Source organism: Pollachius pollachius (assembly GCF_949987615.1).
Source record: "Pollachius pollachius genome assembly, chromosome: 12".
Lineage (NCBI taxonomy): Eukaryota > Metazoa > Chordata > Actinopteri > Gadiformes > Gadidae > Pollachius > Pollachius pollachius.
In genome coordinates, this window is record NC_136945.1 from 7372135 (window position 1) to 7390482 (window position 18348).

Sequence of the window (18348 nt, forward strand, 5' to 3'; positions counted from 1 at the left end):
TTACTTGGAAATGTCCAGAGGCACCACTGGGTAAGCCACGGTCCCCTCCACTGCTGAGATGCTGTCCATGATGGAGGTGAGAGAGCGCATGTTCCCCTGATCTGGGGACTCAGCGGCCCCGAGAAGTTCTGAGGAACAACACACACACACACACACACACACACACACACACACACACACACACACACACATTAATGTCCTGTCCAAAGCCTTTGTGCAAGAGTGGGAATGTGTGGGTGCATGTGTGTGTGTATGTGCTTGTGTGTGCATTTTTTATGTGTGTATGTGTGTGTGTGTGTGTTTTGATTTGTGTGTGTTTGTGTGTGTGTGTGAACGTTCTTACCCTCATTGCTGTAACTTTGTACACACTGCTCTGGCGTGCTGCTCCACTCCGGGCTGCTACAGCAGGTGCTGCCTGAGCTGGGCTCGCTTGACGACGACACCTGTTTCCATGGAGACATATGCAGACGGTGCTGTCAGTCACCCCGTGTTGTGACAAGTCCTGCACACTCCCATTACGAAGCGCCTCACACACTGCCATGCAATGTAACACAAGTGCGCGCCCGCAAGCAAATACCGTGAATGGAGGAACGAATGCCGTTTCATTCACAAACACACGGGTTCGTCTGAGAGCGTTGCTATGGCTGCATTCAAATGAGCGCTCGGAGGAATCCCATTTGAATTTTTTATCAATCGCTGGCTACTAATGGCATTTGTAGTTATTTACTTTTATTAATTCAAATGTTTAGATTATGTGTGTATGTGCGATCTATTATGTGTTAATAAATGTTGGTAAAGATCAAATGAGCAGTTCATACAGCATACACCCTAAATACAATATATAAACTCTGTTAAACCGGTAAGTGAGGTGAAACTAAATGTCAAGATTATTAGACTAGATAAATAATTAACCGCACACACAGCAAACGTGATAGTACTAAATAACAAAATGCGATGCTTTCTCGCATTTTTCAGAATGACAAAAAAAAATGAATGTCCTTCATCTAGCCCCTTTAGCTCTCTGTGGAATGTTCCTATTCAAAAATGTATTCCAATTACAATTATTTCAACTCTAACCTCTCTCTCTCTCTCTCTCTCCCTCTCCCTCTCCCTCTCCAACGCGCGTCACCAACGCCCCCCTCGCCCGGCCGTACTCACCCTGGGCACGGCGACGTTGGGCCGGAACTGGCCTCCCTGCAGGCCCGCCGCCTCGCCGTCCTGCTGGTTGAGCGAGGACACCAGCGCCTGCAGCCTCTCGATGTACTGGATGGCGCTGCGCAGGATCTCCACCTTGGGCAGCCGCTGGTTGGGGTTCATCAGGGTGCTCCTCTTCAGCGCCTCGAACGCCTCGTTCACCTTCTTCAGCCGCCGCTTCTCCCTGAGCGTGGCCGCCTTCCGCCGGTCCATGGTCACCGTCTTGCGCTTGCACAGCTTGCAGGCCCAGGGCAGGCACTGGCCCGGACACTGGGGCTCCGAGTCGGGCGACAGGCTGGAGGGAGAGGGCTTGTCCTCCATGCCCGCCGGGATGCCGCCCCCCAGGGCCACGCCACCACCGCCCAGGCCCACGCCGCCGGCCAGGGCCCCCCCGCACAGCCCCACCATGGAGCTCCGGTCCTGGTAGGCCGCCTGGTCGTATCCCCCCTGCAGGCGCGAGGGGTAGTAGGAGTCGCCGCCGTCGTAGAAGCGCTGGTCGGGGAAGAAGTACGGGTTGGTCTCGAAGAGCTCCATGCTGGAGGGGTTCGCCTGGTAGAGAGGGGTGGGTCCTCTGAGGCGTGAGGCGCTTGCCGGGGACAGGATGGGGGAGCCCTGCTTCCCCTGCTTAGGTCCGGCGTGAGCTGGGCGAGTGTGTTGGGGGGACGAGCGGGCGAATGTACGCCTGGGTGCACGCCTGCGGTTGTGTTTGGGTGTGGGTGCGTGGAGGGGCTGCCTCTCCTTGTCCAGGCTCGAGTTAGTGATGAGAGGAAGACACAAGGAGAACAACTGGTGCGGAGCAACTGTAGGCTGGCATTTAAACCCCTGTGCCTGCTGCGGGATCACAGGGTTAAATTTAGCACCAGTCCCCAGAAATCTGACCCGACGTTTAGCTGTTGCTGCACATCTACACTTCACATCTCTGTTGGGCCTTTTCCCCGGAGCCTTAGGGTCAGTGTGTGCGTGTGTGTGTGTGTGTGTGTGTGCCCGTGTGTGTGCGTGTGTGTGTGTGTGTGTGCGTGTGTGTGTGTGTGTGTGTGTGTGTGCGTGCGTGTGCGTGTGTGTGTGTGTTTGTGTGCGTGTGTGTTTTAGAATGTGACTGTAGAGTAGTACTGCGTGTGTGTGGGATGGTTGGCATTAAGTGTGTGTGTTCATGTTTAAGTGTGTTTGTGAGGGGGGGGGTGTTGGTGTTGGTGTGTGTGCTTAAGTATGTTAATGTGTATGTGTGTGTGTATGTTTGTGTGTGTTTTAGTGTTTGTTTGTTTGTGTGTGTGTGTGTGTGTGTGTGTGTGTGTGTGTGTGTTTGTGTGTGTGTGTGTTTAAGATATGTGTGGGTGTGTATGTTTGGCTGTGTGTGTGTATGTGTGTGTGTGTGTGTGTGTGTTTGTGTGTTTGTGTGTTTGTGTGTGTGTGTGTGTTTGTGTGTATGGTGTGTATGTGTGTGTGTGTGTGTGTGCGTTTAAGTGTGTGTTCCTTTGTGTCCATGATAAGTAGGTTGTGTGTGTGAAAGTGTTTATGTGTGTTGAGGTGGGTATCTATGTTTGAATGTGCACCTATGTGTAGTATGTGTGTCGTATGTGGCATGTATGTCCAGACTAGGCTTGAATGTGATCGAGTCGCCATAGAAAGGGGATATCGCGCAGATCAAAGAGCCGGACCCTAATGAGCTAATCCCAGACTTGCGTCCTCCTCCATGACACCCCACATGAAGTCTCCTGTAAGGAGAGACGGGGGTGGAAGGACAGAGACTGTCTGGAGACAGCTGCCCTCTCCACTGCAAGCCAACGCTTAGCAATGACAAGAAGTTATTTATCTCCTGGTTTAGGAGAGAAAGGAGAGAAAGAAAGTCAGGTGATGTTGTTATTGTGTTTCATCTGACGAAGATCAGACTCAGATGGCTACGCCCCCTTTCATGAGCCAGTTGGTTCAAATCAATCACCACATATTGTGTTGTTGATACACACAATGCACATGGCCATGCGCCATTGTCTGACGATTTTAGGGAATCTACATCTACTTAACTTCAAGAGTACATTTTCTGGCCATATGTGCAATGCATCTGTAGTGTGCATTAACAACCAGAGAAGATTTTCTGAAAGATGTAATGAGAATAGAGCAGGAGCACTAGCACCTTGAGGTGACTGATGCCAGACCCTGCTTTGTCTCACAGCCAGGAGACAACGTAGAGAAGGTCTCTGAGAGGTGAATGAACTGGTCTAGGTCGTCCTGAGCCATTCCAGCCAGCCCTTGGGGTTAGCATAGCCACCAGGTGCTTCCAGGTCCAGGACATCGCTCACGTTGTTGCTCCCTAGCCAACACGCTGACAGCCTTCAACTAGCTGGGGACAAACACCCATGCACTTCCTCCTGGCCGGAAGACCTCCGCGTAGGCAGTTGTCTTCTGCGCCGACCGCCAGGAACGGCTACTGCGTATCATTTAGACAGAGTACTCATCCCAAATGACCGGGGCCAGGAGTGTGGTTCTGGAAGGAGAAGAACAAGCCAGGGTTCGGTCGGGTGGCAGGGGGGGCAGGACAGTCTAGGGGTGAGGGTCTCGGACTCCCAGCAGAAAGGTGGTGGGGGAGAACCCCAATGTCTGCGGTCTACCCGTAGGCATCCTTGAGCACGATGCCTAACTCCAACCTGGGAGATGCCGCTGTAGAATTGTCTTTATTGTCATTGCATATAGTACAGCAAAATGTAAATGTCATCCAGACGGTCCGGTTCACTACTACTAATATATACTGTATATGGAAGGTCCTGTCGGCTGAAGTTGGGATTCGCACTACAAAACGTGATGTTGTCAAAACAGACATACAAAAAGGCACCGAAATGGAGAGCTTCGATCCGCTGCGACTACGCGTGCCGCCATCTCCTCCAGGAATACGCCTCTACCTGCTCTTGAATGACACGCATTCAGAAAAAATTAAAAGTGCTGTACATAGGTTAGGATTGGAAGCGTCCCGATGATGACTCCACAGTGAGCGGTGGGGCGCAGTGGTCTAACGACGGGGGGCTCAGGGCCGGCTGGTGGTCAGGGCGGAGGCCGTGCGTGCAGGGTTTGCTGTGGGCTGTCAGGTTAGGCCGTGATGGATGCTCACTTATGGCGGGGTGAGTACAAAGAGCTCTGTGTGGAGCTGTGGGCCACAGCGGGAAGGAGGTGGGGAGGGGAACGGCAGTGTGTCCGAGTCACTCATAAATGACACCCCCCCCCCCCCCCCCCCCCCCCTCTGTGTCATTTAAAGCCATTGTCAGCAGAACCCAGGAGCCACTTTAGCATTCTAAATAATAACAGTGGAAAATAACATCAACAAACATTTATGGTTCGGGGTTTGTACACGTGTACTATGCTTGATTTAGATTTAGTTTTGTTTATTTTTGTTTAGTTCAGCTTAGTGTAGTTTAGTTAAGATAAGGTGAGTTGGTTCAGTCTATCTCAGTTCAGATTATAACAGTTAAATTAAGTTTAGTTTAGCACAGCACCATAGAAAACTGTTTTCTATAATCCAACTCGAAAACAGACTTAAGAAATAAAAGGCTTAAAAGGAAGACAACAATTAAAGCTACACAACAGCACAGTGATGAAAAGTTTAGTCCTAAATGTTAATGGTATTGTATGTTATCCAATAACAGCATTTGATGTCCTGACCTTGTTTTAGATTCTGTAAATGTAACGGCCGTTATCCCTTATGCTTTTTGCCTTTTGAACTAACTATTTATGGTAAACATTGAAAGAGCAAGCAAGTAATATATGAACAATAGGATTTTCTTATGTGCTTTTTACCCAAGGTTAGCAGCATTTATTTTGGTCTGTGTGTACAGGGGTGGTGCCCTGTCACCAGCCCTGGCTTTCAGCCTCTCGCTGTGACAAGCAGCAGATTAGTTCACAACAGCTGGGAGGGAATGATGCAGATCGGTCCGTTCCCGCTAACTGTTACCAGTGGCTTGCCTCAACATGTTAGATGGGGGAATTTATCATGCGGTGGTCTGTTCAGGACCTTTTTGATACCAGAATAGAGGGAGAGATGAGGCGTGCTGTCAGAGTCTCGGTATAGTCGATGCAGACCATGGTAGAGACTGATGAGGCTGAGCCTTTGTTAAAATAGGGCTGGTGTATCACAACGTATCATATCTCAATGACCGTTGTCCATTTGGGAAGCATAGGAGCATTGGAATGCTAGTTATTGTGTTATGGGCATTATTTTTGAATGAATGGTGTAATGATTTTTCATTATGGGCAAACATTGTTGTGTTTGAAACTGGGAGAGGTTTTAACAATACTGAAACAGTCTAACCCTAACCCTATGATGCATTGTGATGAATAAGCCCTATAAAGTGAAAAAAAAGAAAATAGAAAATAAAAGCAGCAGAAGACAAAGCAACAAAATGAGGAATAAAATATAATTTTTTACATCTGCATAACAACATTTATGAACACAGACTACCATACAGCCAGACCAGTGATGCAGGCGTATCTGTATTGGCCGCCTGACTGGAGTATCCAACATTTTACCCCAAAGTGCTTTGGCTCTCGATATGTACTAAGCTTACACCTATAGTGTAGACTATAATAAATGATCACAATCACCTGAAACTATTATGAAGATTGCTTTTCCTTCCCGAGAGACTAGGGTCACCCTAGTGACAGGTCCCTTTCTATTCTATGTGTTCCAAAGAAAGTTATGATTCAATATTCATTTGTAATGTATTTATCTACATCAAAACCAAGACAGCTTTCGGATTGTGCTGTATAGTTTGCTAAGGCAGGATACCAGTTTAATCAAAGCGCTTCACTCATCAGTGCACCCTGTCCACCATGCTAATCGGTAGCGCTCTTCGCTCCCATTCATAACCGGCTCCGCTCGAAACAACAAGTTCACCCTCAGCAGAACATTACCAGGACACGTTCATCTGACAGACACAGGTGAATAGTGAGCATCTAGGGTCTGACTCCTACACTACACCCCTATAACCCCCGCCCCCTCCCTCTTCTATACAGATTCTGTTGAGTAATGGACCTTACATAAGCCCCTGTGTCGCGTCATGTGACGGATGGGTAAAGGTGATGCGACACTATCGCCCCCCCCCCCCCCCCCTAGAATTCTCCAATTCATCCCTTCAGAATGAAATGAAGACCCCCCCCCCCACCCACACCTGTGATTACAGAGGTCCCACTGGGGCCCCTACGGAAAGCCATCTAAGTCAGGGAGAAACAGTAGTTCTTGCCTCCTCACTGGGGGCTTTTATCGTCGAGTAATCCCCTACAACAAACAGAACGGCCAGCATGCACATACGCAGCTGTCGCAGTCTTAGTGCAAGTGGTGTCAAGTTAAATCACAAGAATGGGCTGAGCCCCGGAGCCCGGCACTGCCCTTCCCTGGGTTGGCATCTGCAGCCCTGGATCTGCATTTATACTCCTACCACCTACACACGTACCCAACAGAAATGCACTTTTTTATTAAGGGCTTCTTTAGGCCACGCGTCATGCATTTTGGAGGCGTTCCAGATCATTTGCCAGGGCGACTTCACCAAATGGTTGCTAAACAATATTACAACAATAATGAATGATGGCAATGAAACAATTTAGATCAGTTTGCAGAGTAAATGTCAATTATCTGTTATTTTACGGGTGTGTTTAGCCCATTAAACCCTTCATCCCATTTTCAAGGGCAATCAAAAAAAAAGAATGCCCGGAGCCCCTGTTAATTTCTGACCACATGGTTTCCACAATTTTTACCGCCAAGTGCTTTGCATGATTGCCTCAATATAAGACTTTATTGTGTTGAAGTGTAGACTATAATGATCACAGTCCCCGGTGATCAATATCACATCACTCCCCTATGAAAGACGATTCACTCCAGACAAAGCTATTGCACAATCAACCTCCATTTCCCCCTGAATTCTCAGGCCAAAAAAACGCAACCACACAAAAGAAACACACTGACGCCACTTGGAAACGAGGGACTTCGGAGTGCATCAGTGGTGTATTAACCAAATTCCTAAAAAGGAGGATTGCCAATTAGCACTGAGATATTACCACAGTGTCAACCCGCAATCAACATAGCATATCTGGGAGGCCCTAGCAGTGAACCCTTTCCGGGCCGGCGGACGCTCACTGGGACAGAATTCTTCCCGTGGGTGTTAAGTGTTATGGCCCTGCGGAGCGATGTTGTGAGATTCGAGGGCAGGGCTGCACAGAGAACTATGTCTGACCCAGATGCCAAGCCAGCTCCGCTCTGCCTTGACCCCTCTGCCATATCTGAGGGCCAGACTCTGGGCCTGACCGCAGCCTCTCTGGCGGCGCTGCCTTGACCCTGTTTATTTGGTGGAGTCGCCTCCCCCACCCTTCCCTTTTAAACATTACTCATGTCTACCTATGTCTAATAATGCCATTTTTGTGTTTTCTTTGTCCGCCACTCTTAACCCCATCTTTGTTTATTGCCGGCTTCAGTGACCTTCTCCTGTGTCAGCGGAGGGACACATATAGTCACCTTGTTTCTTGAGCGGACAAAAAGTCTGACACAACAGTGGGAAAGTGTGTGTGTGTGTGTGTGTGTGTGTGTGTGTGTGTGTGTGTGTGTGTGTGTGTGTGTGTGTGTGTGTGTGTGTGTGTCTGTGTAGGTGTGTGTGTATGTGTGTATGTATCAGCGTGTGTGTCTGTGTGTGTGTGTGTAGGTGAGGGGAAAGATCCTAGCCGTAAAGATAGAGTTACATGTGTAGCGAGACGCGAGGAAGAGTCAGAGGGTAAACAGGCTGGGGCTCACTTTTCGGCAGGCATGCAGACGGTCCGTCGAAGAGGGAAAAAAGTCACAGATACCGTGCGTGCTTGCACGACCCATTCCGACCGCTCCCCCCCCCACACACCACAGCAGCTTGCAATTGCAGGATGAGGTGGCAATAATTCCCCCATAATGGTCGGATAGCACCAAGATGAGGAGAGATCCTGACCCTCGTGTTAACTTATTCCACAAAGCCAGGTCTGCGGTGGAGCATCCCACAAAAAAAAAGCAGAATCATAAAAGATATTAACGTTTAGAATGCCCTCCGACAAGAATTAGAACAATGTGAGCCACCGAACCTCACGGCCTAACTATTTATTTTCTTTTTTTCTTCCTTCAGGAAGTGTTGCTTACGCATACAGAGAATGCATTCATGTTATTCTGGGATGTTGGGCTGGAGGTAGTAGTGTCACCATGGAAACATGTAGATCCCCCTTCTCAACCACTCCCTAGGTCATGCCATTCTAATGACTGCCAAACTGCTATGAGTGCCATGTTGCCCCGGCAGTTATGTCGTCCCGGTTGGTAAGCCCACATGTTCCACTATCCCCCCCCCCCCCCCCGGCAGTGTGGGTGCCAGACTCTGTCCACCAAGAGCAGAGCACCCCATTCTTGCAGTGAATAAGCCACATGTTCCGGATGGTTCTTAAATAGGTGGAATAGTATAGTGGAGAGCGTCAGACACATATTAGTGTCCCCGGAATCCCCTCTGCCTTGAAGCAAGGTGATGGAAAGCACTTCTAGGAGAACGTGAAGAACTCTCACCAAGTTACATGGAACATGTTTAGCATAGCCTCTATGGGGGCTGTTTAACGAGGCTCCTCTTCTGTCCCCACCTTTTCACTTTGGTATTTCGATTGGCGGCTTTGTCAGGTTTATGAAGATTCAATGTTTATTGGATCAAATGGAGATAGGTCAAATCTGGGTTTTAAATGACTGAATAACCAATTACTTGTATTCAATAATACAACTTATGAGAGTATATAATATCATATGTATTTTCTGTTGTGCTGTCCTGTCTACAAAGACAAAAGCGATATACTTTGTAATACAATGTCCTCTATTTAACTTAATTTCTTTGGCTGGATGAAAGGAACCTTTTTGATAGCAGATTTTATACTTGTGAAAGCAAGCAGATTATTTAGTGGAAGACCGATCTGCAAGGTGACTTAAATATAATTAAATGTCTGACCACTGCGACGGTACTTGTGTTGGCTTGTAAACCTATGAGGGTTTGGCACTTTGTTTGCATCACACAATTATTAACTTTATATGTATATAGTATAATATAATAAAGTATATATAAAGGTTATGAAACAGGTACATATCACCCACTCACGTTCCCCTTTATTTTATTAAGTTAGCATGTTAGTCAGTTAAAGTACTCCACTCCATCATCTTTAATAGAGCTGTAGTTCATCACTTGCTTCTTATTTCCAGAGGTATGTCTGATCATAAAAGACGTAATAAAGGTTGAAATGTTGAAAAAGGAGAAGGGGACGTGAGTGGTAAACTCAGAATAGACCAGGCTTTACCCGTTTGGAATTTGATGGACAGGGAGTCACATAGGGGACTTCCCCAAGAAACAACCCCTCGCGAGGCAACACTTTCCACCGCGGCAGCTTAATTATAGCAGGTCCTGATTAGCCCGGACAGGTCATCCGCCATAGAGAAGGCAGTGATTGCAGCCGCGTCGCAGTAAAAGTGCAACACGGAGGAGCGTCCAAGCAGTGAGAGGAGTGACGAGGCAGAAGAGAGAGAAGGGCAGGTGTGAGGGCAGCGCTGTCGCTAGGGAGAGGAAATAACAGCTGGTCAGTCTTACAAAGACTTATTATTTAGCCCAGACAGTCCATAAAGGTTTTTGCTTGAATTTTTTTTTTAAATTGACTCTTTATTTATCAAAATAAGACTTACAGTGGAAAACAAGTTACAAACCTTATGCATTCAATCGTCTACAAAAAGACGATTTTCTATTGATAAAATGTTAGTTTTTTAATCGTGTAAACCAAAGTATACATTGTTCTCATAAACACAGGTCAAAGCAGTGGAATCATTTATTGAAGGTCATTTTATTTGAAGATTATTATTTTTATATTTTTGTTGAAGAGGTGAACATTTTTTATTCAATATAATAGATTATTACTTCAATGCATTCTTTCTGTATTTCCATTGGACTGCTAATATAACTAATCAAACCACACTTGCGTGCTGAGTTTCGATACTTAGACTCCTCGCCCCCTGCTGGCAGCAGGGTTCACTGCAGTGGAAGGATTATGCAGTTAATAAAATATCCATATCCTTTGGGCTAAGCAAAATTAATTCAGCAATAAGCCTTCACGCAAGACCTGGGGAACCACACACACACAAACACGCAGAAAAAAACAAGTTACATGGCAGTGTAACGCATAAACCTTCTCAGACCTTACTAGGTATTGAAATGTCCTTTCAGGTCAATCCATAGAAAGTAGAGAAAGTATTCTTCTTCTTCTGCTTCCAATGAGCCATCATTGTGTTCATTGATCTTTCCCGTCTCATGGCTCAACTGAACAAGTGCAGTCAACCATCAGGGCACGGCCTCTCATGTCCAAGTTGCAGGTGTACTTCTGAAGGATTGCAGCACCCTCGTAAATAACTTAAATACAATTAATAATTTGCCATAGCTTCAGAAGAAAGGTGGAGAATCCCTTCTCGTATAATATGATGGCACATCATACTGGTCATTGGCTAGCTTACAATGTCACCCTTTAAGAGAACAATACAGCATATAAATACTTCAATTGTAGTCCCAAACAGATTCACTTCAACTGTTGAAATTGTTACAATTAGTAACAGAAAACAGGACTTTAACTCACCAAACTTGTTATAGTCCACTCGCATATTAATAAAACAGGACATAAAATAAATGTACTTTGAGGGTTTTGCTTGTAAGGTACTCTGGATGTAGGAAACAAAAGCAAGGCATAAAAGATGAGCTCTATTAGACCTCCATCAAAATAGTGTAAATCTAAAGCAGACAGGGAACAGATCTTAATCCACAAAGGAAAGGGGCTGGGAGGGCCTGAAAGAGAAACCAGTGTTCCAACGAATGAACCACTGGTTGTTCTGAAGAACCATCACACGCATCACATGGCAACGATGCAGTCTGGCAAAAAGGACAGCGCGTCCAAATTCCAAAATAGATAAAGCCTGAAACAAATAAAAGGCATTTATAGCATCTAATAAACACAACCGTCCACATTGTGGACCTGCAATAAATTAAATAAATACCTCATTTTATACCTTCTTTAAACTGAATGCAGCACAGAACATTGGCCTTCTTGAGTAACAAATGAAAGTTGAGGTCAAATAAAGTAGATGGCACCCATGAGCAAACGTCCCATACAAGTGCTAGGTGTTTTGAGAAGTGTGTGTTGTGAAACTTTTACCCATAAAATAATTAATTGTTATGACATGGGGGGGGGGGGGAATTGGGGTTGCATTCAATTATATTACAAATATCTTGATCACCCTCTGGATGATCTTCCCGCAGCCAGGGCAGGGGGCGTGGGACTTGTGCAGCCTTTTGGCACAGGTATAGCAGGTGATGAGGTGAGCGGTGCGTCCGTGGATGATGTTACCGTTCCGCGGTCGCACCTGACACAGCTGGCAGGACTCCAGGAGGGCCTCGGGCCTCACCTCCACCTCCACCTCCATGCCCACGCTCTCCTGGCTCTCGCCCCCCGACACGGCCTCCTCCTTGGTCAGGCCGAACGCCAGGGGGCCCTTGCCCAGGGCCGAGCCCAGGGTGGGGAGCAAGCGGTCGGGCCTGCAGTGGGAGGGCAGGACGACCGGGTCCGACACCGTGCGGGTGCAGTCGGGCACGTCCAGTCCTCCGTCGCTGTCGTCCTCCTCGTCCGGGGAGCCGAAGGAGCCACGGGCCGCGATGTCGGGCACCGAGAGGGAGTGGGCGAGCAGGGGCACGTCCTTGTACCAGTCCTTGCGGAGGGCCCAGCAGCGGACGCAGTACCTCTGGAGAGGGGTGTTGTACTTCTTGCACTCTGTGCACTGCCAGGCGTCCTGGGAGGGCGCAGCGCGACACCGAGCGTCAACAAGAGCATACAGCGCACTTCTCCAACCGAGAAGACGCGTTTGACACGGAAATGAGAGCGGGGGCTAAGAAGTGAGACAACACAAACCTGCGTGGAGATGTCTGTGTCCGTGTCGTCGCTCAGACACTGGGAGTCCTCGTCGGGCTCCTCCTGGATCTAACCCCGGCCAAACACATTTAGCAAGAGGTTATAGAAGAACACTCCCGCTAACCAGACGACCAATGAGACCGCGCGGCGGCGACCTACCTCTCCGTCGGCCTTGTCCTCCTTCCCTGCTCCCGTGGCCTCCGGCTCCGGCTCCGCCTCCGGGGAGACCTCACCCTCTCCGCCGGCCTCCAGCGCCGCCTCCTTCATCTCCACGCTCACCCCCTCGCCCTCCTCCAGGAACCACAGGTCCTCGCCGGTGGCGTCCGACACGGCCGCCGTGTCCCGCTCCTGCGCGGCAGACAGCGGACCCCTCAAGTCATGGCAGCGGTTTGCGCACCCGCCGCACCAGCGGCCTTCATGTTACAATATGCTTACTCGGTTAGTGACGAGGTCTGTGGAGCCGTTACTCCGGCGACTGAGGTTGCTGCCGACATTGCCCAGGAACCACCATGGCAGACCAGAGAGGTCCCACTCGTCCAGATTGACGTCTAGTTTGGGCCGTTTGCAGGCTGACCGTGGCAGGCCATCAAGTGAGTCTGTTGGGAAACCAAACAACTGTTAAACGTTGCAAAACAGAAAATGGCCGGTTCAATCGTCTTGCTTGGATCTCAGACCTTGACAAACATCCCAATATCACTTGGAATAACCCAACCTTACTGTGGAGCATAGTTTCCGGTGTCCAGTAATTACCGGTCATTGACCGGAAAAAAATGAGTAGGACCGAAAATTCTAAATGTCTCCGGTCAGAATGACCAATGGAAATAATTCTCTCTGCACAATTTGAATTGTGTTTAAATATGCTTACAGTGGTCATTTGTTTAGCCAATTCATGTAAAAGAATGCGGGTCGGGCCGATATTTCCCAACACTATCCTGGAGCCGGGTCAGGCCGGGCCTTTGATCGAGCGTTTGTGTTTTTTTTTGTGTTTTTAATCATTGCTTTATTGGCCTAATCTGAGGAGAAATCTATGCCATAAACAGACATATTATAGGCCTTTATTACTCGGGTCTCCTCAATGGCGTGGAACGCTCCGTTCCCTTGCATGGGTAGTAAGTAGTCCGGTAACTTGTCAACCCCAGCGTCTTCGGTTGCTAAGCGACGTCAACGTCTTTGGTGGACTATTTCACTGCTGATCAACACAACGAATGCTGGTAACGATTAAATTGTAAAATGTCACACCACGCGAAGTTATTTTTTAATTTTGGCAAGTAGCCGTGTAATAAGCGGGATAATGTATAGAACGTCGCCGGTCATTATCGAAAACAAGCCCCTTCAGGGCGAACAGGACACCTCCGCTGCGCGTCGGTGTCCTGTTCGCCCTGAAGGGGCTTATTTTCCCGATAATGACCGGCATTGTATACATTATCCCTTACATATATATTTAGCAGAGTAGGCCTAAGTAACAAATGTGTACCAAGTTACACATGTATTAAAAAAAATGTTGGGTTGAAATCGGGCTCATCATTACAGTTAATGTGTCGGGCCAGGCCGGGCTCGGACAGAACGTGCACGGGCTCGGGCCGGGTCGAGTTTGATTTTCTGGGCCTGATCTAAGCTCTAATAAAGACTGCTAGGCGAAGCCGCCTTGGGGAAGGAAGAGTCACGAGGCTTATGCGCATTGCAAGCAGCAGAGACACTCTCGACACATTTGACTTTAAGTCAGCAGCGGCACGCTTCGCAGCTGCCAAATATCGAAAGAAGTAAAAATAAAAAATAACGTTAAAATGAAACGTCACATGATGACCGGCACCAATTTTTTCTAGCGGAAACACTGCTGTGGAGTTTGTGTGTGGATGATGGCTGGTTTAAGCAGCCTCACCTGGCCCGGGTCAGACTCTGGGGCTGGTTGAGGATGCACACCAGTTTTGCATTGAGCCATCAATGAGCACAGGCTGAACCAGCCATTGCCACACACTCAGTGAGATCTCCTACATAGCAGGACGGATCGTGGCAACAGACGTTGCTACCATTACCTTGGTCACACTCCCGGGGTCGTCTCTGGGAGGGGGTCGGCAGGAGGAGGGGCCTTTCCCTGCCGGGCTCCAGTCCTGCTACGGCCCCCACCCCACCCATCTACGTTGGACAGAGGAGAACATCAAGAATTAGAGAACAGAGCGGTAACTGGGCACAAGGGGGAACCACAGCTCCATCACCAGAGAGGGGCGGGATGGGAAACTGGATTGGTTGGGATGGGGGACGGGTAGGGGGGGGGTAAGGTATAACCAGACCTCCTTGGTTCTAAACAATGGCCTGGGCAGTTGGGTTAGTACAATGTTGTAGACGGGGTGAAATCTAAAGGATTTGTGAAAGGAGGGAATTTAATTTGGTTAAATAAAGATGTATAGATGCCAGATTGCTTAATACTCCAGAGGAACCCGTTTTGGGATACATTTTAGAAATAATCGATCTACATCCAATTATTTTATAAAGATATTTGATAACTTGCATCTAGGTTGGTTCAAGTAGGAGGGGTTTGGAAGCATTGTTATGTGGGACATAACTCACTAAAGAGATTATATTGTTACCATTGAGAACCAATGTCCGTTGCACAGGCTGCATCAAAGCTCTTCACGTCTAATGCCGAGTTGCCTTTAACATGTTATTAATGTGCAGTCAGGGGGTTTAGGGGCGGAGCGGAGGGGTTTGGGAGAGCAGGGGTAGGAGGACAAAAGAGGAGGATACAGAGTATCGTGGGGGCCTGCCCCTGGATCAGGAGCTGTGTTTTCCCCACTGGTTCCGGTGCAGAGAAGAGAACTCTGTGACAGACAGAGAGAGTGACTCTGCCCCCCCATCCACTGGATGGAGCTGGTGCGTCACACAAGAGTGTGGGCAACGCGGCCAGACCAGTGCCACGGATGGGGTCGTACAGAGACGGTGCCACTCTGTACAATATGCACACCAATGAAGACAGCAGCCAAGGCCCACCGCCCCACTGCACACAAGTCAACAGCATCCGAGGAAACTTTAGTTTGACCGCGTTGAGGGACCACTAAAGTCAAAAATTTCACACACACGGTGGACAAAGACTAATTGGAGCCAAAACCAGTGCTGATGTGAGCCGGAGTTGTGTGTAGTGGGGTGACAGGGCGGAGGGGTTTCTGTTTCTTCCGAGCACCATGCTTCTGTTTTACCTGACCACGATCCTCCACTCCGCTCTCAACACACTCACGGCCCAAAGAAAGATTCTCAGCAGCGTCTGCATTTCAAATGAGACACAGTAACAGAAAGAGCAAACCATCCCACCCTTAACATTACTACTTTTACTTTTGGTTTAAACCCAGTCAGGCACCAATCACTCAGCCATAGTCTGCCGTCGGCCGTTCCAGGTTCAGCAGAAAGAGAAGAAAAATAGATGCTGTCATCTGCCAAAATGAACGGATGCACTGTTGTACACACATACACACTACAAACAGTAAAGGCTAACAGAGGAAATTGGTGAAGAAGAAACGTTTACTTCCTGTTTCTGTAAAACAAGTTCATCATTATGGGTAAATATATATCCCCATACTAATGTTGTATTTAAGTCACTCAAACAAAAAGGGGAAAAGATAGAACAAAATTAATATGAATCAAAATAGCACCATGAATGAACAAAATACAGTAATGTTATACAACGCATGACCAAACATGACGAATATGTTCCCTCCAATGTTCTACAAAAAACAAACATGCCATACATTAAAATGTATAAATAAAGCACTTACTGCTAGCCCCAACCACCACCAAGTGCTTCTTCAGCATTTCATACACTGGGCTGTAATTGGAAACCGTAATGCAAGCTTAAACAAGGCAAATGCAAAACTGAATTAGGTCATTGGGTGGGGTTAACCTGTATTTACCTTGGATTTTTGACTGAGAAGCTATCCACTTCAAGCAGTTCCCCAAGTGGGTCATCCTGACAGTGCACAATGTGCTGTCTCTGCTTGTCATACAGCTGCCTCCCCATGATGTATTGTCCCAGGTAATGCATCACCTACAGACAAAAAACGAAAGGTATTGTATAAAACCACGTTTGGAAAAGGGGCAACATGTTGGTGTTGCTGCAACACTACTGCAAGTAAAACATGTCCAATGCGAGACGTAGTATTTTAATCCTTATTTATAACAACCAACCTCTTTAAGGGTAAATACATTTTCCTGGGCTCCAGCAACACGCAGGATTTGCAGGAGAGGCGCTTTGGGCTGGACCTTAAATAGTAAACCTTTCTTTTAGCATTGATTGCACCTTTGTTAAAGATGTGTGTATATACTATATACAGTTAAAGACAATAAGGTCGTCATTAAATTCGGATTCTTACCGGACTCCCCTCTCCAGGTAGTGTTCTGCATGAGCTCAGGGGCTGGGGTGATAAAGAGCTCATATTAAACCAGCCGAACCTGAAATACAGAAAGGCACATTCAGTTATAACGTATTGTTCCAGAGCCGTAATATTAGCCTGGGCCCACATATACATGCATAGCATCATGCTCATTTGGACTTAGCCGCGCTTATTCCTATATAAATGTCCCCTGGCGGCGTGTTTGAAAGGATGTTGGGGTTAAGCAATCTTTGTCTACTGTAACGTAATTTATGTTCATGGAATAATGATTAAAAAAAACCTTAACAGCGTAATATCATTTACTGCGATTAATGTCATGTAGGGCTTGAACGTAGAATAAGGCATTTGTTCGTACACTTTATCTAAGTCCTCACTAATGTACACACAAGTTTTAGCAGGTGGCCAAACGATCATGATGCTGGTGGCGATGCGCGTTAACTCACCCATTACGAAACACGCTAACTGAGCTAACCAGCTAATCCAACAATAAAGAGCAAACCACTTATATTAGCTAACCTTCGTGGACAGACATCACGCCTAACTTTATTGGATATTACATTATTGCCCGCGTTGTGTTGCTCTGGATGGCCAGAGAAACAATTATTGACTATGAAAGCTCAGATACTACTGAACATGTAACATCAAGCAGGCTCGAGAAGATTCAAAATGATGACGGATACTCAAGTTCCGCGTACTAGTCCAGACCTGTCCCAAGGAAAGTATGGCGCCGCCTACTGGTGAACATACTCAAGTACACGAAGATCGCTATATTCACGTAGTTGAGTCTGATATATTGTAGTGGCTTGATGTATAAAATGAACCTTTCCGGACATATCTCAATATCTGTTTTTAGAACTGATATATACACTACTGATAACATGAAATATAAAACCTAGAACCAGAAATGTAAGCCAAATTGCAAAACAAAGAATCTGTACTGCGGCGTGTGATAACAACTGTAGCCAGTTTTATTTGCCTTTAGTCAAACAGAAACACGCGTAAATATAAATGATGGTATATTTACTAAATATAAGAAAATGATTAATGTCTATACTAAGGAATAATAATGGGGATTTTTTTTTATCCATTAAGTTAGACATCGCGTCTAACTTTATTGGATATAACATTATTGCCCGCGTTGTGTTACTCTGGATGGCCAGAGAAACAATTATTGGCAAGGAAAGCGCAGATACTACTGAACACGTAACATCAAGCAGGCTCGAGAAGATTCAAAATGATGACGGATGCTCAAGTACGGCGAACTAGTCTAGACCTGTCCCAAGGAAAGTATGGCGCCGCCTACTGGTGAACATACTCAAGTACACGAAGATCACTATAGCTACGTAGTTCAGTCTAATATATTTTAGTGGCTTGATGTATAAAATGAACCTTCCCGGACACATCTCAATAACTGTTATCAGAACTGATCTATACACTACTGATAACATCACATATAAAGCCTTGAACCAGAAATGTAAGTCAAATTGCAAAACAAAGAGTCTGTACTGCAGAGTGTGATAACAGTGTAGCCAGTTTTATTTGCCTTTAGTCAAACAGAAACACGCGTACATATAAATGATGGTATATTTACTAAATATAAGAATATTATTAAATGTCTATACTATGGAATAATAATGGGGATTTTTTTTTCTCATATTCACAGAAATGCAAGATTGATGCAATAACAAATGGAAGTCAAATGCGTTGGCACAAACAGTTCAACGACAATTAAATTAAAATAAGGTGGAAACATGAATTTGCTTTTTCACAGATCTGTAGTTACAGTGCAAAATTAAATCATAAAAATGACTTGTTCTGTATGTTA

At 46.7% G+C, this 18348-nt stretch overlaps 2 protein-coding genes across 2 annotated transcripts; both read right to left on the reverse strand.

The window, feature by feature from the left end:
* myog (myogenin) lies at window positions 1-1728 on the reverse strand (the record flags this gene model as incomplete). The annotated part of the gene is made up of 3 exons (XM_079748138.1): window positions 1-128; window positions 344-443; window positions 1159-1728. The coding sequence occupies 3 exons, from the start codon at window positions 1726-1728 to the stop codon at window positions 1-3; spliced, it is 798 nt and encodes a 265-aa protein (XP_079604264.1).
* Window positions 1729-10019: 8291 nt separating this feature from the next.
* mdm4 (MDM4 regulator of p53) lies at window positions 10020-17176 on the reverse strand. The gene is made up of 11 exons (XM_079748136.1): window positions 16967-17176; window positions 16503-16581; window positions 16318-16392; window positions 16044-16177; window positions 15909-15958; window positions 15336-15400; window positions 14178-14277; window positions 12580-12740; window positions 12304-12492; window positions 12145-12213; window positions 10020-12025 (listed from the first exon to the last, which is right to left on the reverse strand). The coding sequence occupies exons 2-11, from the start codon at window positions 16563-16565 to the stop codon at window positions 11453-11455; spliced, it is 1479 nt and encodes a 492-aa protein (XP_079604262.1). The 5' UTR covers window positions 16566-16581; window positions 16967-17176; the 3' UTR covers window positions 10020-11452.
* Window positions 17177-18348: the final 1172 nt, after the last annotated feature.

Excerpts from the sequence above, each read along its gene's own strand:
- mdm4 (XM_079748136.1), bottom strand. The coding sequence starts at position 16,565 with ATGAGCTCTTTATCACCCCAGCCCCTGAGCTCATGCAGAACACTACCT. Across the intron at positions 15,959-16,043 it reads TTCTCAGTCAAAAATCCAAG|CCCAGTGTATGAAATGCTGA; the intron begins GTAAATACAGGT and ends TTCCAATTACAG. Across the intron at positions 12,493-12,579 it reads CAGACCTCGTCACTAACCGA|GAGCGGGACACGGCGGCCGT; the intron begins GTAAGCATATTG and ends TCTGCCGCGCAG.